The 23,546-nt window shown below is 33.5% G+C and overlaps 3 protein-coding genes and 1 long non-coding RNA gene across 6 annotated transcripts in view; 2 read left to right on the forward strand and 2 right to left on the reverse strand.

Annotated features, from left to right (window-relative positions):
- LOC136822393 (UMP-CMP kinase 2, mitochondrial-like) overlaps positions 1-4,757 on the forward strand; it is a 33,131-nt gene extending 28,374 nt beyond the window's left edge. The window contains exon 6 of one of the 2 annotated variants that reach the window (XM_067078661.1): positions 3,785-4,757. The gene's annotated coding sequence lies outside the window, so the exon portion shown is untranslated. Of the gene's footprint in view, positions 1-3,650 lie in introns of both variants that reach the window. The other variant, XM_067078646.1, reaches the window with a different exon arrangement.
- LOC136822458 (uncharacterized) lies at positions 294-2,133 on the reverse strand. The gene is made up of 4 exons (XR_010848902.1): positions 1,966-2,133; positions 1,579-1,679; positions 1,080-1,156; positions 294-800 (listed from the first exon to the last, which is right to left on the reverse strand). It is a non-coding gene; the product is annotated as an uncharacterized lncRNA (long non-coding RNA).
- Positions 4,758-4,872: 115 nt separating the features above from the next.
- LOC136822373 (uncharacterized) lies at positions 4,873-11,883 on the forward strand. Its single transcript, XM_067078622.1, has 4 exons — positions 4,873-4,959; positions 5,187-5,363; positions 9,344-10,002; positions 10,481-11,883. Exons 1-4 carry the CDS (start codon positions 4,905-4,907, stop codon positions 10,841-10,843), a joined length of 1,254 nt encoding a protein of 417 aa, XP_066934723.1. The 5' UTR covers positions 4,873-4,904; the 3' UTR covers positions 10,844-11,883.
- A 65-nt stretch (positions 11,884-11,948) lies between these two features.
- On the reverse strand, positions 11,949-17,074 carry LOC136822428 (uncharacterized). 2 transcript variants are annotated; one of them, XM_067078696.1, is made up of 5 exons: positions 16,767-17,074; positions 16,308-16,424; positions 15,338-15,434; positions 14,300-14,386; positions 11,949-12,604 (listed from the first exon to the last, which is right to left on the reverse strand). In XM_067078696.1, exons 1-5 carry the CDS (start codon positions 17,063-17,065, stop codon positions 12,575-12,577), a joined length of 630 nt encoding a protein of 209 aa, XP_066934797.1. In that variant the 5' UTR covers positions 17,066-17,074; the 3' UTR covers positions 11,949-12,574. The 2 variants fall into 2 exon arrangements, with proteins under 2 accessions (XP_066934797.1, XP_066934788.1); XM_067078687.1 differs by lacking the exon at positions 11,949-12,604 and having other exon boundaries at positions 14,047-14,386.
- Positions 17,075-23,546: the final 6,472 nt, after the last annotated feature.

Genomic DNA, 23,546 nt, shown 5'->3' on the forward strand with positions numbered 1-23,546 from the left:
GGAATTCAGTAAAAAAATTGCCAAATTTGGCATTTTTGGGGGTGGTATACACCAATTTTGAGGGTAAAATCAGTTAGTACACTATGGAATAACTGCAAGGGTGGTGGTGTCTGTAGAAAATGTCCAAAATTGCAGTTACTCCACATAGTGTCAAGGAGTAACTGCAAGACCCCCCCTGGCTTGTACTATATTTTTTTGTGAGACATTTATGTTTTGAATAAATTTATGTTTTATTCAGTATTAAAACATATCAAAATCTACGAATCAAATTCAAGCATCGAATGCATAATGTATATGGTTTATTCAGCTTTTTCTTTGATTGAATGTTGGTGTGTTAGTATTAAAAATTCATATATTTACAATTCTCTATCATGACGTAATGTTATACTATGTGTCTAAAGAAGATTTTTAAACAAGACTTTTTGGTAAATCACTTAGAATATTTGAAATTGACTAAAAAAAGTGTTTAGCCCTTGAAATTAAAAAGATCCCTCATTTAGCTTAGTTGGGCTCAAGAATATAATATTTCGCCATGCAATGCTTGAAGGTATCTTAAAGTATTAGAAGATGAAAAGTGTATAAAGCTACAAATTTGTCTAAAAAATACAATCTTTGAAGTAAATCAAGATGGCCATCATGTGTATTTTACTGACCACCCATCATAAATATTTCTCAGCACAGATTTGAACTTCATAACAACATTTTCAGCATTCTGCTTATAGAATACAACAACAAGGCTCTTTCTTTGTCACTGATTTAGGGTTGTTTCCATTCATAATAGAACGAATTTCTTCTACAGTCTAGAAAAACAAAAGCAGATCTTCCTGTGGGTTAGGAAAATTGTCCAAAGAAAGACAAGTTTCCAGAAAAAAAAGTTTTCAAAATGAAAAGGAAAATTCAGTGCTCATTGAAGAAGAAGATGAAAAATAAGAATATCGGAATCATTTCAGTATATTTTTCACCGAGGAGAAGGGTTATAGATAATTGACCAGTTAAGGCTCAATTCAAGGTTTCATATTGTACTTTTAAAAACAGAACAAAAAATAGTTTTTCTAAAAAAACATCTGCCTTTTTCTTACCGCTTCCATATCAGGAAAACTTCCAGTTTTCAGTTTGGAATAAATGAGGTTGTCGTTTACTGTCACTTCGAAGGAAGCTATAAAAAAGTAAGATTTAAAATGAGTTGATTTCAAAGTTTGATTGAAATTCAATATGAGCCTAACCTGCTAATTAGCTTTTGCATTTTTTGTATTTTCTCCACATACTTCCACATGCAGGCTTACGATTGAATGCCCTGGTCCCATTTTTGGTTGCTAAATTATTTTATCATTATCTAGAATTCTTTCTACTCCTAAGTCCCCTGCGAGTTAGACAAGGTAGATGGAAAACTACTGTAAAAATGATATCGAGTTTTATCAAAAAAAGTACGGAGTAAAGTATTTTCAAGAAGTTTTAACTTAAAGAACGAAGTTGTGCTATCTTACCAGGGAGAGGGTTTATTGACCGTCGATAATTTTTAACATTCAGAATAGGTTTTCTACAGACAAGCTTACCATTTTAATTTTAGTTTATACTTACTTGATCTACCAGTTCTTCCAGTTATATTTTCCGATGGAATACCTTCTCGTCCAATCATATTGGAGAGTTCGTAAAATCGGCTACCGTAACCTCACCCGCCACTGAAAAGGGATAAAAAGCACGTTTTTTTTATGTTTTCATTATCAACTTTTTTCTAAGAGCCAAATTTTGTCCTTATAGCATACCATATATTACCGAGTAAGGGCTAGGCAAACTAATTCCCTTATACTTTTCTTGGCTTTTGGATCTTTTGGAAAATCACAGCAATAAGGGAAAGCAGAAATTCTGAAGTTGGGTGCCGTTGAAAGACGAATGAAACGTATTATGCCCTTCTTAGAGAAGTTGTCACTGCAAGCTGCCACTTTTGAAAGTGCTGTAAGAACTTACCAATATTCGATATGAACGCGTATATCTTTCGCCATGTTTACTCTCTCCCCTTGTAAAAAACTATTCCTCTAGTTTTTTCCTTCACTTCTCTTTACCTTCCAAATCCTCTTTCAGTGCTAATAGCTTGTAATCTGAACAGGTCGTTTTTTTAATTTAAAACATCGCTTATCTCCTACTCTCAGCTCACTTGTTATAAATGATTGATTGAGGAAAACTCTCTACCGTTGTGTTTTTTGTTGTGTAATTTTCGTTTCGATTATCTGTGTAAAATTTACTTACAAGGGACTTTTTTGTCCCGTTTACCCTGAAGATTATTTTTTCATAAGTGTTCCCGTTTCATACCAGACACATATTTCATATCAGGACAGTGTCTGCCTATTGTTTTATTGTGCTGATATGAGCAAAAAAGTGTTTTTCTTTTCCTATTTCTGACCAATCAAGAGCAATATCCGTGTCAATTCAATGTCAAAAAGCACTCTTTTTTAAAAACAAAACCTTGAAAACGTTATCTAAACTTGATATGATTGGCTTTTTTTCATATGCTCTAGAAGAGTCTCTTTAACTCGAACCTCTATAACTTGAATGTCTCCTTTACTCGATTAAGTTTTCTCGTCCCTTCAGTTAACAATAGCGAGTTTATGTATTTGAGATAAATCGAGGGGGACGGTATAAAGCAAAGTTGACATGTCTCCGAAATCACCTCTACTTTGCTCGACGACGGTAAAAACACCAAAATACCGTCGACTGTTTAGGTGAGCAAAGGCGATAAAGAGCCGTACATCAACTATCGACTTTGTTTTGTATCATTTCACTTACCGTTGCCCTCGATATCCTCCGATACATAAACTCGTTAATGCCTTATAAACGTTACTATATAACGAAATTTCTTTAAATCGATCAAATTTTTGTTCTCCGCGCGTGTTCGAGTTATGGAGCCTCAACTGTATGTATAAGTTATCGATTGAATTAAGCATTCCTATTGTTCTTTTTTTGTTTTTCTTTGGAAACTGGCTTATCAACAGAATTTTTGAATCCCGTATGAAGGAGTGTTTTCTGAGGGTTCTGAGGACTTTCTTAATGAGTCAGCAACATTGATTATCTTTAATGATCTTGGCATGGTTTGTTGATTGATGACATTGCAATATTTTCCTGCACGAACGTCTAATAAAGGCTTTATATTCATAGTTCCATTCAGGAAAAGATGCGACCTGTAGTTTTTCAAGAAACACTTACCAAAATTTTTCTTTCAGAAATAAGAAAAACTTCAAACAATAAATTTTTGGAATTATTTTCCAACCAAACAGAAGTGCTTTCTTCTGAAAGATCTTTGAGCTGATCAAATCTCAACACTAAACGCGTGAAAAGTATTCTCAAATCCAAATTTCGGACAAAATCATTATATTTGGTCATTCTAGGGTAGTCTATTGAAATTTGCACCTAATATCACACTGAATACATACATTTTACTAGTAAAGGGCGTTAGGCGTTAGGTAGTTGAATGTTTCCTTCTTGAAAACATTTGGGCTATTCCCAAATAAAATTTTCTTTTTTGGGAAAGGATTTTTTTTTAAATTTTTTAGGACCGTCGGATTTTTTTTAACGTATTTGAAGGAGGATGATTCCTTTTTAGTGACAGTAATAAGTCAAAGCGAATGCCTAGTTTTTATTTCTATTCTTGGTTTTAGATCACTGGTTGGCTTGGATATCGTTAGTCGAACCTCAACTTATCATAATACACATACTGATAATGAGATTACAACATAGTCTTTATCAGGCTTAAGTACACAGGGTGAGATTTGTGTAGCTACTATAATTCTAGTCCTGGGCCATGAAAGTCTTGGGAAGTCATAACATTTGAACGTGAATTGATAATTTTACGAAACGGTCCTTGGAGATAAGGTCCTTGATGGAGCAGAACTTACCTGACACTGTAGCGCATAATATGAATGAAATAGGGCTACCTTTATCAGAGACATGGTTGACAAGTGTACTAGAAAGATGATCATGGAAGGAATATCGATTAAGGACGAGCAATTTACTTTCATTGCGTAAACTTGATTTGACATAACATGGTGCTGTAATCGAAAGAAAAATATACTTTGGGGAGAGGAACAAGGAATATTACCTAGATTAGCTACATAAACACAACTCTTATGCGATAAGAAACTATGCTCATTTCATTACCCTTTCTTCCTTATTTGATCCCTAGTCTTAGGGTCCAGGGCCTTTAGATGATTTTTGAAAATTTGAAGGTGACTTGGGAGTCTCAATTCCTTAAGGTGGCTTCTCGTTCAAGATTCGTTTTTGTTAGTTCACTGCAAGAGCTCAATTTCCCCCACCAATTACTCATAACCTGTGTTTTGTCAGAACAAGGGAAATGAGCTTCTATTTAAAAGTCAAAACCAAATGAAATGAAGTGATATTTTTTGCAGACTGTGAATGACATTATGAACTTATTTACTTGATTGATCAGGGTTGGTATGCTTACATAATTTCATGCCTCTCTTTATAGAGTCACATGAAAATCACTGCTTAATAAATCTAACTTCTCCGTAACAACGGAAGTAAATACTTGCATCATTATTTTAACCAAAGGTTGAATTTTTTCATCTGACAATGTGAGAACAAACAAACAAAATCTTTAAGTATCATTTCTGATGTATGTCTTGCATGTCACAATATTTTATTTCGTTGTGGTACGAGGTTAACATTATACAAGTTATAAGATGTGTGTATAGAAATTTTGCCATATTACTTAATGGGACTTATGTCTGGATTATTGTTTAGTGGTGCTTCGTTTGTTCAATTAGAACATGATTGGCTTAATCAGAAACGGAAGAATTCCTTCGACGCATAAAAGAAGATTATTCCTAAAATTTAAATCTGAGCTTACATCTCCTTTTTTCATTTTAGCAGACAAAAAATAAAAACATTTCAAAATGATACTGAGGTCTGTCATTTTGTTGGTTGCTTTTTGCTCATTGGCGAATCAAGGTTAGTGTATAAAAATACAGTTGAATGCTGCTTGAAGTTTGAGCTGTTTGAAAAAGGCTCGGCTCGGGTTAGAGTCTACTCCTGAGGACCTAAATAAGTGCTAATTAATTTTTGAAAATGGGGACTAATATGTTTCTCAGCAAGCGAGTGCATGTTCTGAGTTCTCAAGTTTTAAGAAGAAATGTCATATAAAGTATTATTAAAGTCTACTGTATTTCTTCTTTCAGCTAATGGATCACCGGCCACGAATACCAACAAACAACTAGTTGTGTACTGGGGACAAGATTCAGCTGGTTCACTTCGACTCACTCTTGAGAAAGGATTAGATTATTATTGCAAGAACTATGATTATGATATCATCCCAGTAGCTTTCCTCAACGTCTTCTTCGACACTGCTAATAAAGGTATATGTCCTGTTTTTGTCTCTCATTAAAATAGAATTTCTTCAGGGGGTATTTAGGCAAGACAGGTGACAGATACGTGAGAGCCATAAGGGCACCCTTTTTCATTCCGCAAAAGTCCCTCAAAGGGGTACAAATTCATAGATTAGTCTCTCAAAGGGTCCCAAAATCACTAAGATTGAAAATTTCCCTGTCAAAGGGAGAAAAATTTGACCAAGTTTTGGAAAAAACCGCCCAAAATTCTGACAAAAATCTCTCAAAGAGTCTCAAAAATGTCAAAATCTTTTAAACTTTCAAAGGGTCGATTTTTTATTTTTGGCTCTGCGTCACCTCGCAAACCTATTACCCCCGGGAGGTTTTGTTCAAATAATATGTAAAAACATGTTATTGATGTGAGTTGCACGTTCGATTTTGCCAAAAAGTGTTTGCAAATTATTGCATATGACGATAACATGCCTTTACACAGTTGAACAAATCTGATACATACATATTTCGAAACAAACAAATGCGTTGGTTTGTGTTTGTACCTTATGATGTGGTTGTTGATAAATAAATACTTGATGTGAACGTAATGTATGTGTGATTTGTCTAACACGCTATGAAAGTGATAGTCAGAACTTGTTATAGCATGTCTTTTCGGATAAAAAAAACCAGAACTTCAATTTGCATTGAAGTGTAACTAGTGTAACTACCAGAGAAACTAATCATAATGCTCAAGTCAAATCTCTTTCTAATTCGAATACCCCTCAGCTGGAAAGTCATATGAAATACTCTCTGAAATTGGAATCTCTCTCTAACTTGAAGAAAATTCTTGATCCTTTGAAGAAGAAGGCTCTTCTTTCGATAGCTATCTACCCGAAGGTAGGGGAGGGCGCCAGACTTTCTCCTTGATTTGCTCCACTTACCCTTTATCCTTCTCTTAATCTTAAGAAGATGGAAAAAGAGAGTGAGTCAACTGTATTGCTAAAGAAAGTTTTAAGTGATATCGATCAAGTTCGAATTTAAAACCCGGATTCTAGAGTGGCGTGAACCATGAAATTCATGAAATTGTGGAGGGATGATCTCACCAGCTTTTGCCTGTAAAGGAAAGATTAGGCCGTATCTTGAAGGTAGAGTATCCAGTGCGCAAGGTTATGGATTTGATCCTTGGCCGGATCGTACCAAAAACTTCTTACAAAATGGTACTTGATGCTTCTCTGCTTGGTGCTCAACAATTAAGAGAAGGATCAAGGGTAAGTGGAGCTACTCAGGGAGAAAGTCTGGCGCCCTCCCCTACCTTCGAGTAGATAGCTATCGAAGAGGAGCCTTCGGGTCGCCTCCGACTGCGTCGCAAACTTCTTACTACTTACTTAAAAGATTAGGACCTATTGAATAATAGTTCTTTACGAACACCTGATGCCAAGAGAGAGGATGGTCATGTGACAGAACCACCTGCTTATGTTCTTCCGCTTTTGCATTATCATTGAAGCAAAAGTTTACTTTAAGGGAAGAAACTTTTGCGAAAAGAAACTTTCGCGAATTCAAAAGAATTTTAAACGGTTGATATTTTAACTCAACTCAACAAAACTCATTCAGGATCCACATATACTCCGGACCTGAATATGCTTATAAAGTATGTAATGTGTTAATTAACCGTTTTGTTCTCGTTATAAATCAATTATCTTATCGTATTACCTCAAAATGTCTATGTTTTAGTTCAGCAGACCAGCAGAGTAGAAAAAAAGAAAAGCTTTTGAGTCTCGCATAGATGAGGTAGACAGATTTTTAGAGCGATTCCAATTTTCGGGTCAGGACTGAAGTTGCTTAGCATTCTAGCTCATTTTCTGGAAAATTGGCTTTGACCACCCTTGATATTTTACCATATTAATGCTTACACGTTTTTTTATCGAATTTTTTAGTTTTAAGCCTAAAAATGTTCTTAACATGTTCTTACTTTTGTCATTTTTGAGTATTTTTGTCTATCTTCTTTTGAAATCGGTGCTTTAGAGTCCGCAAAGCCTTAAAATGTTTTTAACTTGTTCTAGCATTTTGGCCATCGAAGCCTTATGTTCTTATATAGTTTGTTCTTATAAAAAACGTGTATTGGGTCAAGGGCTATCGTTTTCCATGCTTAAATTATCTAAAAAGCTTTTACTTTACGAGTTTAATTGATTCGAGGACTACAGCCTTAGCGACCGATGATGTGTAAATGCTTATATTAAGCGGTAGATTTTTGACATGATAAAGGGGTAGTGTATTTATTTCATTTTGCTATGCTAATCATATATCTTTTCGAAAATGTCTGTATCTATCAATCATTATGTGTAAGATCAAAATACTTTCTACTCATTACATGTTTTAGTTTCAAAAAAGATCCGTTTCGTGAAAATATATTCATGGTTTCTCCTTGGTTGATTTGAGATTTAGGAAAGGCTTTTTGAGTTTTTTTTGTGATTGTTGTATCGCGTTTACTTATCTTTCTTTTTCAGTAATTTTAAAGAGTTATATTTGTAAAATGACAATATGAGAGCCACAACCATTTACAGTCTTTGTTTATTTATGTCATTTGCTGGATATTGGAAATTTGTGGTCACGGAAGAATCCTTTTCGATGATCTGTCCACAAAGAAGAAATATCACCATCATCCCATACTCTATTTTTAATGATTATAATGAGGATAAGCAAGAATTTCCCAGTCAGTATTACATGACGTATGGATTGCAACTGAGCTACTTAGTAAAAGTTTTGCATAAATTATCTTGTTCTCAAATTTGGGTTTATTCGCCAATTCGAAACCTTTGCATTCGTTTGACTAATGAAAATTATATGCAGTTCTTTGAAAGTGATTGGATGGCCATGACATGGACAGATGATAATGACATTTTGAATCTCTTGGCTAAAATTCCTCACAGTAATGACCATTATGAACAAACTCTACTCTTTGCAACGTACGAAGCACCTTTAATTTATCTTAAAAGCAATTCTTCAATTATTTCAAAAACATTGCAAGATATGAGAACCAAAGTCAATATCATATTGGTTTGCACAGAGCTTGTAGACCTTTGTAAACAAAGTGAAACATGGTTACCAAAACATAACATTATTCACACAGACTATACTTTTGTCCCTTTTAACCCTCATTTACATCAAAATTTATTGGATGTGGTGTTGAACTCTCAATATAATTGGCTTAACAGATATCTGAGTTCCTTGAATCAATGCCAGCCTTTAAATAAGACATCTAATATCTTCGTTTGGTCAATATACACAATATACGAGGATGTTAATGATCAAAGTTATTTTTCTATTGCCCGATTCATACATAGTAGTTTGGATGCTTATTCGGGTGTTTTCTATGGCCGCAAAAATATGGCTGAATATGAAAACCTCTATTATATGAAGTCAATGAAAGATTGGTTCGAAAATTCAATAAAGATAGATGAACACTCAGAAGAAATAACGCGCCGAGTGAACAGAATTGGAGGCGATATTCAGATACACATTTGCATTTTTCCACAAAAATTTACTCCAGATCTCAACACTCCACCGTTTTCATTCAATAATACAATTAAAGTCATGATCGATAACAACATTAAGGAATCACCGATGCTTTATGAAGATGGACTTATTAAGATCTGGGATACAGACTACATCAGTCCTTTCTTCAACAAGATGCTTTCACAAAGAATAAACTCTATTTTATGTAATTAAGATCTAACCAGTCATTATTGTTTTAGTTTGTAACAGAAGAAAAAATATTATATCAAAAAAATCTTCAACTTTTACCGGTTGACCCACAAAAACGTAAAGAGTAATTGTATCCGTAATTCCGTGAATTTTAACAAAATATACGTTTTAAAAAGTTCATCAGGGTTACTTCTGCTTTTTTTTCCTATTCCAACTCTGAAACTTCTTACATCATGAACGGCTTCAAACTAGTACTGCTAAGCTTTTTGTTTTCCTTTAAACTTATCATAAGCATCTTTTGTTATTGTCTTTTACAGATAAATTTCCTGGTATCAATTTGGCGAACCATTGCAATACAACATTCAAAGGATATCCAACACTATTGAACTGCACAGACATTGGTCAACAGATTCAAACATGTCAAAAGTCTGGCAAAAAGATTCTACTGTCTTTGGGTGGAGCTGCTGGATTATATTACTTCAGTAGTTCATCACAAGCTACTCAATTTGCCAGTACTGTATGGAAACTGTTCCTCGATGGTACCTCCAAGATCAGACCCTTCCACAATGCAGTATTAGACGGTGTAGATCTTGATATTGAAGGTGGTACTACAACGTATTATGCAGATTTCGTTAAAGCTATCCGACAACTTATGAACACTGACAAAAACCGTAAATACTTTATTACCGGTGCACCTCAATGCCCTTATCCTGACGCCATTATGGGCCCAGGTGGCACCAACATGGTCCTAACGACAGTACCTCAAGAATTTGATTACCTTTTTGTGCAGTTTTATAATAACTATTGTTCAATCGATAAGACGAAATTCTTTAATCAAAGCATTGCAAGTTGGTTTAATTTTGCAATGACCACCAAACAAAAGTATGGCAAAGGACCTCTTATTTTCATTGGTTTGCCGGCTTCTCCTCGCGTTAATGGTTATCAATCACCTGATGTCGTCAGAAAGGCTTGGCAGGTAAGATTATTGCTAACTCCCCAAAATTACAGAGCTGGTGTTTCCCCTTACTGGAAACATCAGTCATATTATTCATCCAACAGTGAGAAAGAATCTACATATTTTGAAAACTAGATATTTCAAGGCTAGTAATACAATCTTGATTCGTAAATGTTCTTTCACACTAGAGACGACTATTTTAGCCAAATTTCTAGAGGTTAATTAGTACCACCGGGTCAGTGATACTGGGATGTATCATAAAAAGTTTCAGACTAATAAATCTCGTTCAATACTCAAAATAATACCTCGAGATTCTCTTGTTTACAATTGAGCAATTGTCTCAAACCCAGCTTTGAACCAACGTATGTGTCATTTTTTAAAGAAAAATATGCATTGTATTAACTAAAAGTTCAACAGAAAAATTTCCCTCGACACTGCATGTTTACTTTGAAAAATAATCATACATTACTTTAATTGGTTTTCTCCTATTTTTTCTTAGACTGTAAAAACAAACGAGAGCCTTGGTGGATTTATGTTATGGGATGCGAGCTTCGATATGAACAACGTCATCAGTGGACAGCATTACAGTACCATAATCCGTACTATTATGAACGACCAATATAAAAGCATTCATCATTCGGTCACGGATTTCTTTTACGTGATTCGCGTGCGTGGAGACGGTAATTTCTTTACGCGCGTTCACGTTTCGCACGCTTTACTGTTGGGTTTGTTTTTGGTTGTTTTCGTTTTGCTTCTGGCCGTAATGATGCGCATGTCTCGACATGAGAAATTGCTATCGGTGAAAAGTCAAGAAGTCAAAGTTAGTGGAGATAAAAAGTATGTACCATTGGGATTCTATTAAAATTTTTTACGTATGTCAGATGCCCAAGATGTGTTTCATCATGTTCTTTTGATCCCCACGACAGATCTAGAGTGCCTTAAGAGAACTTATTTCGGTTGGAACTAATGTTGGTGAATTTGGCGAATTTTGACCGCCAAAATCAAATCTTTTGGTATTTTGCCTGAATAACTCCTTGAGATCACAAAAAAGCTTCAAATGGGCTCTTCCAGAAAATGTCCGAACATGGGGGTGGAGGATATATTGTCCGGTGGGTAGCGAAAAATCATCAAAATTTGCCTTGTCCGAGGTGTAAATTTGCTCTGTCCGGGGGTCAACTGATGCTTGTCCGGGGGGGGGGCAAAGTCACTTTGTCCGGAGGGTGAATCACTGATAATTGTTATATCCTCCACCCCCCATATTCAAATGTTTTCTGGAAAAGCCCAAAAGGCAAAATAGAACAGACTTAGGCTGTCATTTGCCAAAATCAGTTCCCACCAAAATTGAAAAAATTCATGATGGATGTACGTTCAAAAAGGCCTTCGAAAGACCTGCAGTGTGATTCCTTTTAGCTATTTTTTAATTTTTATTCGCGAAGGATTTTCTTTCAATTGAAAGATTTTCGTAAGGATTTGGTTTGTTGAATTTTAAACATTTTAAACCTCCATTTGAAAACCTAACAAATATTTTCATTAATGGATTTTTCACATCTATAGGGCAATCCAAAGAGTTGAGTTTGTTTTTTTGTTTGGACATTCAACTATCGGAGTAGTTGATTCAGGGAATGAACCAATTAAGAACACGTGAATTTTTGTAACACCTGATTGAACTGAAATGCTGAAAGTTTATGATTTTTTTTTTGTCGAAATAGGCTCTACCAGAACAAAATCCCTATCATGTAGGATTGAAATTTGAAAATTTCTTCCAACCCACTTGAATAGTTTTTATTCTGGAATAGCCAAATTATGAGAATTATTCTAGTTTTTGATATTTTTGTAATTATAAATTATTTTAAACCATGCAATTTTTTACCAGAAGAGAAAAATTCTAAAATTGAAATGATATTTGTCGAATGCGACACAAAAGTCAACCCGGATTATCTTTTAACGAATTCGAAAATTTTGTTGCGTTTTTGTAAGCGTAATGTTTATATTTATCAAAAATACATCTTATTTACATATTTATAGAATTCTTGATATATAAAAGATTTTAAAACCAATTACGATTAACTAAGCTAACGAATTTAAAATAATTATCTGAATGAATCTAAAATTTAAAAAAAAATCACCATGCATAAAATTTAACTGAACTTAAAAAAATATTTTGAACTATATCTGATATTAAATAACTTTGGTAAACAAAATATTAACTATCTAAATATATTTTAATTCTATTTTTCACGAATGTCGCGATATACTTAATGAAGTTGTCCCAGTAAGAACCTAACATTTTTGAGATTTAATAAGAACCCCTCCGCTGTAGGAAAAAAGGAACAATAATTAACATTCAAAGTTGTGGTTAGTTATCAATGATCACGGATGTTTCCGAAAAATTGAGAACATTTTTCCCGTAAATTGCTATAAGTTGCTTAGTCGAATTATTAAAAAATTAAATGAAAGAATAAATAATATTTCAGCCATACCACTTTCAAAAGTTTCAATTATAGTTGGTTGTGTTCACATTCAGTCAACTTTCTATTGTTGTGGCTTTCTATTGTTTGTTGTGACAGCAGGTGACAGATAGACAGGAATCTTGTCATAAATATTCTCTCACTTTCCGCGTCATCTAGAGGAAGGGAGTGATAAAGTTTTTGCTAGATTTGGTTTGGAGAATCAGAAAACATCAACTTCAACAAGTCTTCAGTCCTTAAGGAAAATAGTTTTGCAAAATCCGCCAGATTAAGTTCCTACCATCCCCCAGATTTGAATTATTGTACCGTAAATAGAAAGAAGTGAGCCGGGGGAACCCATCTGGTGAACCGGTTGAATCAAGGTGAACCCAGTGAACCTAGCTTCGACGGTGAGGGTTAATTACACTGTCAAAAAATTGTTTCCATTTCGAATTGACCTTGATGGAGGAAAGAAGGAGAAGAGGAACAACAACGACACAACGAAGAAGCTCAATAAATCGATAAAGATGTGGCACTACTTTTTGATGTTGTTTCTTGTGGAAGTTAAATTTATGATTATATTTTGAATTGGTAGATCTACATCAAAATAGATGGAGCAAGTTTTGTATGGAGGTAGATAGCGCAAGTAAAAGTGAAATTAAAATAATTTTGATTTTGAATTGGCTCCTGTCTTGCTGTCTATACTCGCCTATGGTGAAAAGGTAAGATTTGTAAGTTTCATTTTTTGAATTAAGTTGTAACTCATACTGCCTTGAACAGCTTTTGTGATTTGATTGTTTACCTTCGGGTATAAAGTTTCGAGCTTTCAGCATTCGATTCATTTTTGATTGACTATGTTTCGTTTATTTTTTTATTTTCTTGTTCCATGAAATGAAGAAAAAGAGAATGATCCTTGCCGACTTATTTTTCATTTTGATTTGTTTTGCTCGACCCAGTAAAATTTGAAATCCTTAGGCCATCTCTTTCCTTTTGACACTCATTTCGATCTTTGGGATAATGCTCGAATTTTGGCAAGTAACCTTCTAAGTCGAATATCGAATTACATTCTCTCCCCACCAATGCAATTTCCGAGTAAGGGGACATAGGGAATGCATGTGTTTCTGAAAGTAACTAACATCCCCAATCTCTGAAAATGTTTTGATTTTTCAATTAGGTTTGCTTCTCCCTTTGTCACCTTCAAGCACAACCACTGGATTGAAATGAAATCGTTTAGCCAAGATCTACGAGCGCCATTTCGGGCTTGCCTTGCCACGAATTACGTCACTGAGCTCACCCCGGTTCACCTTTTTCTAATTCCGTTATTGTACTCATTCCCCAAATGTGTGCTATATAAAATATCCATAACCGCAAAATCAAATTAAGCTATTTATTCCCGTGGCATTTTGGTTGGTAAGCATGTTCCTATTCTGTTTTAGTACGGCTGTTATTTTTTTAAATACACTTAACAGACATACAGTAACTGACTGGAACAAAAAATTAAAAATTGATTATTCAAGGGATAACCAGATAGTGTTTTAAAAGTACCTTCGGTAAAAGAAGGTCTAGTCCCTATTGTTTTTTAGGAAATTTTGAAATATTTTTGAATATTTTCAAGTTTTGAATTGACCAAATAACAAAATCTGATTATCCCTTGAAAACTTATTTAACATAGAGTATCTAAAAAAATAGTCATAAATTTTAAAACAATTTTTGAACTACAAAGGATAAAATATTTTGTCATTTTTCGAAAAACAAGTTCAAATTCATTAAATTCGCCTATCCTAAATGTAACATTCTAAATTGGAAATTTTTGTGTTGGTACTATTGGAACAGAAACAATTAATCAAGAAATTAGAAGAAGATTCAAATACCATCTGTAGCCGTTCTTCCAGTGGTGTCTTTGAAATGTTAAGAAAGGCAAAGATGGCGAGCGATATAAAACTTTTCTGTGCATTTTCCTGAAAATAGTTAAAATAATACAAATTAACAAGGTAGATCCAAAAATAATTTGTCGAAGTTTTTTCCAAACGAAGAATTACACGTTGTTTTTTTTTAAGAAACACACTTTTAAGAAACACGAGGCTCAGAATGCCTGAAAACTAGGAAACATCTAAGAAACATGCTGAGGCTTAGAATGAGAAAATAACATTTTTTCACTCGATTTTTTTAAGAACCTTCCAATCAAAATTTTTTTTTTCTTTGCATGAAAAATAGGCTGATTATGTCAAAAAGTTTAGAAACATGTAAGAAACATCTAACTAAGGCTCAAAAGGCCGATTTTTTAAGAAACATTGAGGCTGCTTGGTAAAGCTAGTTTCTTAAAAAACAACAACGTGTACTCATATAAAAAATTCAGACACAATGAAAAACAGTATATTTGTATTTGTATTCTGCTCTGCTTATAAATTAAAAGATTTCATCATTTTTATCTCAGTTTGCAGGAAAATTTCTAAGAAATAAAAGTTTTTTTAGGCCCATAATTCTTTTTCACGGATGTGGAGCAAGATTGGTCAGAAAGCGGAAAAGAAAATATTTTTTTTGCTTATATCAGCATAATATAACAGTTGGCAGATACTGTCCTGATATGAAATATTTGTCTGGTATGCGACAGGAACACTTATACTGGCGAAAATAAAACATTTAAAGGGAACTAACTTTCGTGGACTAATATTAGCGGAAGCAATTTTCGCATTTTTGGATGTCTAACGCGAAAATTAGTTCCACGAAATACAATTTTTACTATAAGTCCTCAAAAACCCTTAGGAATATGAATGAATTTCGGCAAAAAATGGAAGTCACCCGCAAAATTAATTGTAAAAAGGCGCCAAATTAGTACCCTCGCACCGCGAAGGTTAGTTCCCTTAAGGTATCCCCAAACGAAGAAAAAAATAAAATTTTGAATAAATTACCAGTATGGTGTTCCATAGAGAGAAGAAAGACCATGCATTCAGGTATTTTGGTTTGAACACTTTGAAGTCGATATATAACACAACACCGTCACGACAGCTAAAGGAAAATGACATTTGTTAAAAACAAATATAAGTTCTGTCCGTCAATGAAATATCTTTCTAAATTGAGGATTTTCGTAAAAAAAAAATCAGAAAATTTGACTTTTTTCCGCTTGTTTCCGATTATTTTGCTAAATCACGCTGTTCCAGACTAAAATAGTCCAATTTTCTGTCACTGACAGTAGACCTAATTTCCAAAATTCCGCTTAGATTTTCGTCGAATAGGTCTTTTCATAAATTGCGTCGTTTTTCGAAGTAGTACTGTGACAACTTATCCTCAACTGATATTTCTCAGAGGTGCATTCTTTTCATTTAAAAATGATTGTCTCAAGGGACATAATCACCTTGGTAATTGTTTCAAGACGAGTCAGAGGTTAAATGTTACGTAATTCATGAAAAAGTCAATTTCACCACTCCATCCGAAAAAAGAGTTGACCCCGATCTAAGGTAGGTCTCCCCCGATTTGCACATATTAGCGAGATTATGTATTTGGAATTCTCTACGGCTACGGCTAAAGTGGCGAGGGAAATGGCGAGTAAGTTAAGTAATGGCGGGTGAAAGCAAGTTCGATATTTGACGTACGGCATTATGTCGACTTTGCCTAGACGGTGTTTTGGTGTTTTTCCCGTACAGAGCAAAGTCGACAACGACATGTCGCCTTTGGTGACGACCCGTATGGACAGCCCCACAACCGTAGCCGTAGAATATCTGCGATACATAATCTCGCTATTGTATGTATAGATGAGGTGAGTTTTCGGGATAAAAAGCACGAAAATCCACGTCAGAAACATCTAAAAAATGGCCCACAGGGACGAGGTTGAAGATTTAAAGAAACTTTGTTTACAAATATTGATGAAGGTGAAAAGATTACCTTGGAGCAGACAGTGAGTTACAAACAGCACGTAGACCTTGATGCGCTAATGTGTATAATGCAGCCATGTATGTTAAAAAGATTCCCCAGCATATCCTTTTCCGAACTGTTGTTGCCCTGTACAAAATTGAAAAGAAAATTATCTTAAAATTGAGTATCGTCAAAAAATCTAGTAGTATCGTATATGCTTTTCAAGTACACAAACTACATATGCGAAACTATTGAACAACTCGCAACAGCTTTCGATTCAGAAAAATATTTCTGCTAAATCTTGTAGCTGAGAAGTGAAAGTTATACGCTCCCCAAGAATACGGGGCTTTTGGACTCCAACGAGCTACCTTCTAGAGGTTGTAACCTTCGATGAAATAACTAACTTTAGGCGTACAAACTTTGGCGAGCTCGAAAAATCGCAACATTTAGTTCAAAAGGTACCATAAAACCAAAATTGTTGGTTCTTACCAAAAGACTGAACGATTCTTGCGTATCTCATACCACAAATATAAGGAGAACAAAATGACAAAACCTTGCGTTGCACCGATCAAAAAACAAAGCGGTAACGATCCTTCTGTGAACACTCGATCTTTTTCGGAGATTTTACCGAATAGTAAACAATGGTAATTGACTCTAGATTCGTGATCACGTATCCGATTGAATGCCTCTAATGCATACTGTATGGTGAATATCAAAGCTAATTCTCGTTTAGGATCTTTGAAGACTTCAATGTTTAAGAAATGTAGTTTGTATTCATTAGGTTCCATTATATTTTGTCTCCTAGAAACAATAAGAATGTGTTAATATACAGTAGTCTGTCCTAAAAATTTGAACATTTTGAATTTTACAATATCCTCAATTTTAGGGTCCAGTTCATTGTATTGTCGAACGCGCTTTTAAGCGCTAAGTTAAGTTAAAACCGAACTTAGCTAAACTTCAATATCTTTTAAATCATGCAAATAAATTATAGCAAAAGATTCTTGATGCATTTTCTTTTGTAAAAAAAGTGAAAAATACACACATATTCACCTTCGTTAGACTCTCCAGGCTAAACCCATGGCAACAAAAATCAAAATTTTCAAAGAATGAAAAAAACACCTCAAGATATTCATTCAAGGAACAGACTCGCTAAATTTTAGCCAAATCTTGTTTCCTAGCTTCCCTAATAGTGGGGTCGTTTAGCATAATTTACGGGGAAAAATAAGATCTAGCTGAAACTTTCTCCAGACCTTCTCTATAGGATGGTTATGCCTCAGGAAAAAATCCCCTAAAACCCCACTGGTGGAACATCCCTTTTTTGGGACATTTCTTTTTTCCCCAGGCAAAATATATAGAAGACTTTTAAACGGGTATAGCTTATTTCATTACCTAACTCGAGATATTTCAGGCAAAGGATGCTATTTATGGTCAATTTTAGACCAAAGTGTGGCGAAAAGTGGAACTTGCGCATGAAATATCTCGAGTTAGGTAAGGAAATCAGCTATAACCGTTTAAAAGTCTTCCATATAGTTTTTCGAGAGCTTTCGAATGGTATACATGATATTGTCTGCAAATAAGTTTGAAATTTTCAAAAAATTTCGCCCTTAGGATTTTGCCTGGGGAAAATAGAAATGTCCCAAAAAAGGGATGTTCCACCTGTGGAATTTTAGGGGATTTTTTCCTGAGGTATAAGCATCCTATAGAGAAGGTCTGGAGAAAGTTTCAGCTAGATCTTATTCTTTTCCTACAAACAGCCTGTATTTTTGTAACACGACCACACTATAAAAAGTATATGGGACTCATAGACGAACACATAGGCATTCGCAGATTCTCTTAATTTTTATGGTCAAGTTCACGGTATAATAAAACTTTATACCTAATTGGAAATAAAATTCAACTCGAAAAATAACCAAAATCTTAAAAGTAAGGTAACTTTTCAAATATTGAAAAGAGAGAAATAAAAAACGAAGATGAGTTACTATCTTCTAGGTAGTTGTTCAAAACTTCTTTGCTAGATTCAGGTTCTTATACTTCTTATGCCAAAATTTTGTAGAAAATGGTAAAAATAAACATGTTTTTCACTAATGCTTTGCCTCAAGGAGAAATCGATGTGATTCCATGTCCCAATCAAAATGTTTGTACAAACTACTGACCAAACATATCTTCCAAGAAATAAAAGCTAATGATAAATCAAAAAATAAAAACATTCCAATTCATACGAGGATTCGTAAAAAAGGAACTTTTAGGATGGGGTTTCAACAACCACAAGACATGTGCCATTTCTTCAGCAAAAGAAAGTTTCCTTAAATATGTTCATTCATAAAAAAATCTACACGTTAGTGTTCTTGATAAATATGAATAACGCTACTTTAAAAAAAGATTGTATTATAATATAAATTGAAAGTCGAATGTTAGTGTAGAAAAATTTTCCCCAATTTTTTACTCTATGTTTAAGGATAAAAGAAACTAGCCCAGATAGCTAAGCCCGTATTTACACACGGCTTAGGACAATGTAAAAGCGTTATAATGACAATTTTAAAAAACCATCTCATATTTACTCATTTTAAACTTTCATTTTAAATTTTGATCGGGGACTATTTTGCAGGAAAATTTAGAGGTAGAAACTTGTCAGAAGGCAGCAGTAATAGCTAAGACCTTTATCTTCCGTCCAATTTTTTTTCAATGATAACAATGACGAGTGTTTCCCCCTAAAACTAGAAATTTACATTAAGTGCTCACAGAAAGTTTAAAAAGCTTTGTTTAAAACTTACCTAAACAAGCAGTAAAAGTTTTCAACTATTCGAACAATATCAAACAAAAAAATTAAAAGTTTCAAAAAAAAATTATAAGAGGTACCATACCAAAATTATTTGAAATAATATCAGTAAATAGAAAAAATCCTCAAGGATTATGGCCTTTAAAGTTTTTAAATCTTCACCTATATAATACCTCTGGGAAGTCTTGAAGTAGATTATCTCAGAAATGAATCTTCCCTAAAGGATACAACTAAAAGAACGAACCTATCAAAATTTAAAAATTCTGTACAAGATTGAATTCAATTTGTTTTGAAAAAATGGAGATTTGAGTCCAAGAAAGATTTTAATAAAAGGTTCTGAACAAAAATATAAATGAAAACAAATTGAAAAAAAAGAGAAATAATGAGAAATTATAAAGAATAAGATACTCAGAAAAAAGAGATGGAAATTTTAATCAACAGACCATCAGACCCACATTCTATATCAAGAGTGTAAATTACTATAAAAAATGAATGTCCAAGAAAATTAAAAACGATCAAAAGATATGCACAACAGACAGGGGGAACTCTAACAGTAAAATAAAGAAAGATATCAAAGAATGTTATATATATATAACCCACATATAAATAACATAAATTTTCTATTTTCAAATACTGATATTTAGACTGAAATTATAAAGCTAGATGGTATCAAGAAAAAGGAGCAACTTTTTCATTCACTTTTCTCACTCATCCCATTATAATACTTAAGACATTGACACGACGATAATAAAATCCTTTATGTCGTTTCGTTTAAACGAAAATCTAAAAGTACTCACAAATACTTTACAAAATCATTTAAATGGTCAGCAGTTCGAAAAATAATTTATAAACTTTATTAGTTTCGGTCCTATTCCTTCAAAATATTTTAGAATTAAAACATTTTGAGGGTGACTACAGATAACTTTTCATAATTTTTGTTGGTAAAACGAACAAACATAAAAAATATAAACAAATCACCTTTTCTTTACTCCATTCCATGGCTAATTTCTCTAGAACTTTAAAACATCAGAATGAACTTCACATGCTAAAACTTCAATTTGCTTGTAAAAAATATCACCAATAAAATTTGATGGCAAAATGGCAAAACCAAAACTAAATTTTGTAAAAAAAGCAGCAGTTGTTATTGTAAACAAGAAACTGTTGCTAAAACATGATTGTAACGTGATCAAAATAAAAAACAACCAAAACAAAAATATTGGTGTTACTGTATTTGATATACTGAATTTTTTAAGACATTTTACACATTTTTATCAAGTTGAGGGTCTGTGTGATTTTAAACATCTGAAAAGATTTTTCCATTTAACAGATTATTAAATATCGTTTTTAATTTGAATGGTTTATATTCAATAAGGGAGTTTTGAAATTCAGTCGAGGAGCAAAAGATTCTGTCACCGACTGTCTCATTTCACTTAGGGACTATCTCTAGGCAACTGGAGGAGGGTTTTTAAAAACTTTTGCTTAATATCTCTCGCATTGCTTATAAGTAATAGAAAAAAATCAAATCATGAGCAATTTCTTTTTACAAAAATTCCTATGTACTCAAGTTTGATTCAATGTAACATAGTAAAAAAGATTGAGCAACATGGCTTTTTCCGATATATGGGGATGGAGTTGAAACTAAAATTGATTTTATCATCATGACTATTAATAAATATTACCAAAATACAATGACTGCTACTAAAGGGATGAGAAGCATCGAGAAATATAGGTCAGTGAAATCAAGGTCACTCTACATGACGTAGGCCTAAAAACTTGAAATCTAAAGGATAACATTATGAAAGTGATATTACTTGCTAATCATGACATTTGAAGATTTTAAATAACGTTAAAGTCTAGCTTCCAAAACAAAATTCATTGTTTATTTTAATTATGCTGATATCGCTATAATAAAATCTCAATCAATGAATTCAATTTCAGTTTGTTTTTTTAATAAACTTATTTATTAGATACATACATTTTTGGTACTATTTTAGCATAAATTCATTTTAAAAACTAAACTATTCCTAGAAAAAAAACTAGATTATTCAATTAGACCCTCTACCTTCACTCATATATCACTCTCTCTCAATCCAGCTGATGATCAAAGTATTGTTTACATCAAAAAGAGCTTAGTAAAGCTCAAATTTCAGATGGTGATAGACCCTCTACCTTCACTCATATATCACTCCAGGTCATTTTTCATACCCTTTAAGAGTTAGTTTATCAGACGCTGTCCCTCTTGAAATTACTAAAATATTGGTAAATCAGGGGTGATTTATTGGTTCACAATGTTTCTAGACACTTATGCAAACTGACAATCAAACTGTTGCCACAGCTTGTGTTGACAAATCCAATTAGATTTTCTCAATAAAGGACAATTTCCCTTTCTGATTGCTTTGAAACCATTAGGGTAGGTGGGCCCGCTGGCGGACAGGGCTAGTTGGCAGATGCATGATTTTGAATCCAGAAAAAAAGAGAAATACAAACTTTAAAGAAAAACCGTTTTGCTCCTTTCTTTATTAAACCTTTATTCTATCATCTGTGAAAATATTGCATTTTTAAGTGACCTGTCAAATTAGAAAAATACACATTTTCCTAGGGGTGATCAAAAAAGTCTGGCAGACAATTTTTTGCCAGGGCCATTCTAGTGTCACCAAAGCTTTGGAACCAAATTATTGAGTTGACGTTATTTTGTATGAAGACGTTGCATAGAACGCATCTTTTGATGAAAAATATACGCGAGCAATAGTGACGAATTTTTCCAAAATTACTGTATCTCACCTAAAGTCAGATTCTGATAAAAGTAAGTTTCTTGAGTGGAAGAAAAGACTATCTTTTTGGCTGAATATTCTACCCCTTCGCCAAAGTTGATTAGGATTTTTTCCTCTCTAAAATTTAAAAATCATCCAACGACTACCCGAGTGTCTGCCAATCATTTAAACAGAATCTTTTTCCAAAAATCCGGCTCGGACAAATATGAAAAACATCAAAATAACCCACAGAATGGCATAAATAAGTTTTATCTAAAATTTCATATTTCTTGAGAAATTGGCCTGCATACCAAACTTATCTTATTGAAAATATTCAAAATTTGTTGATACCAGCAGAAATTTAAGTGTAAAACATGCCTTGAAAGTATCCATATTAAAAGTTATGAAGGTTGAAAGTTTGACTGTAAAATGACAGCAATATAACATTATTGTAGCAATAAAGATATTTTAAACCCTTCATTGCTGTTTTGTCAGCCATTTTTACTTTTTCTAACGCTTTCATATTTTCTAAGCCCAGGCGATCTGAATAAAAGGAAATTTGATTGTCAAACGCAATTGAATTGTTTGACTGTATTCGATTGTAGAATCTCACCCTACATAACACCTCCTTTATTTGTTTCAATCAGTGATCCTAAGGTGTAGACTATTTCTCACCTCCAATTCTTTGAAGAAAGCGGAAATTTGATGCAAAAGTTAGATTGTCAACAAAGAGCCGTAAAAAATCATTGAATAAAAGAAGAACTTAAAATCTTAAATATATTCATTTTGAAAGAATTGGTACAAAAAAGTGAAACATGGAAAATGTTCAGTTTGGATTTTTGCACAAACCATTTACAGCTCTAGCCTAAATGATCCCCGACAATCATTGGATTAGAAGAAAAGAGCTGTTTTAGAACACCCTGAACACATTGAACATCAATCTAACTAATCTAACTTTACCAGAACTTCTTGGTTTGATGACTGTTTGATTTGGTTTGGTAATTTAAAAACACATTCGATGAAGTTCGATCGAGTTAGATTAGTTTGGTAACCAATCAGTTCAATTAACATCCCCTGGCAGTATAGTCCTAACTCTTCATATTGGACTTTGCTGCACGCAAGCATTTAAAAGCTAAACACCCGCAATAGCGGGATAAAAATCAGTTTTTTGAAGTTTGCAAAAAAGAACCCAGATTGTTCAAATTAAGTATATATAGCAGTAAAAAATACAACTTTTATATTCTCCTTTTTTTGCCAAAGTTATATTATATTTTCTTTTTCAAATTTCAAAAAGTCAAGTTGGTATTGATACCAAAATGAGGGGGTGGGTCCTCTTTTTTTAATTTTTGCTAAATTTGAAATTGGTATCTGACTTAAAATGTTGTATAATGTAAGTAAAGTCTGTTCAGGATATAAGTGTGCCTTCTTTTTTTACCTATAACATTTGATGGAATTCTTCAATCTTTATAAATTTGGTATCGTTGGAGAGATATTTGTGAGTGGAACAATTTGAAATAAAAGTCTTTAAAATTCCAAAAACGAATATGAAGCAAAAATTAAAAAAAAGAGGACCCACCCCCTCATTTTGGTATCAATACCAACTTGACTTTTTGAAATTTGAAAAAGAAAATATAATATAACTTTGGCACACTTATTGTGAATAGACTTTAGTATCCTATGCATATAAACTTCTTGCATTTTTACTGATTGCCAATTTAGGGGGGGGGGGTGGCTCCCCCTTTT

This window comes from Clytia hemisphaerica, unplaced genomic scaffold (genome assembly GCF_902728285.1).
Source record: "Clytia hemisphaerica strain Z4C2 unplaced genomic scaffold, Clytia hemisphaerica genome assembly, whole genome shotgun sequence".
NCBI classification, from domain to species: domain Eukaryota; kingdom Metazoa; phylum Cnidaria; class Hydrozoa; order Leptothecata; family Clytiidae; genus Clytia; species Clytia hemisphaerica.

Excerpts from the sequence above, each read along its gene's own strand:
- LOC136822373 (XM_067078622.1), top strand. The coding sequence starts at position 4,905 with ATGATACTGAGGTCTGTCATTTTGTTGGTTGCTTTTTGCTCATTGGCG. Across the intron at positions 4,960-5,186 it reads TTGCTCATTGGCGAATCAAG|CTAATGGATCACCGGCCACG; the intron begins GTTAGTGTATAA and ends TTCTTCTTTCAG. Across the intron at positions 10,003-10,480 it reads TCGTCAGAAAGGCTTGGCAG|ACTGTAAAAACAAACGAGAG; the intron begins GTAAGATTATTG and ends ATTTTTTCTTAG.
- LOC136822428 (XM_067078687.1), bottom strand. The coding sequence starts at position 17,065 with ATGGAACCTAATGAATACAAACTACATTTCTTAAACATTGAAGTCTTC. Across the intron at positions 15,435-16,307 it reads AACTCACTGTCTGCTCCAAG|CTGTCGTGACGGTGTTGTGT; the intron begins GTAATCTTTTCA and ends ATTTTCCTTTAG. Across the intron at positions 14,387-15,337 it reads CTCTATGGAACACCATACTG|GAAAATGCACAGAAAAGTTT; the intron begins GTAATTTATTCA and ends AACTATTTTCAG.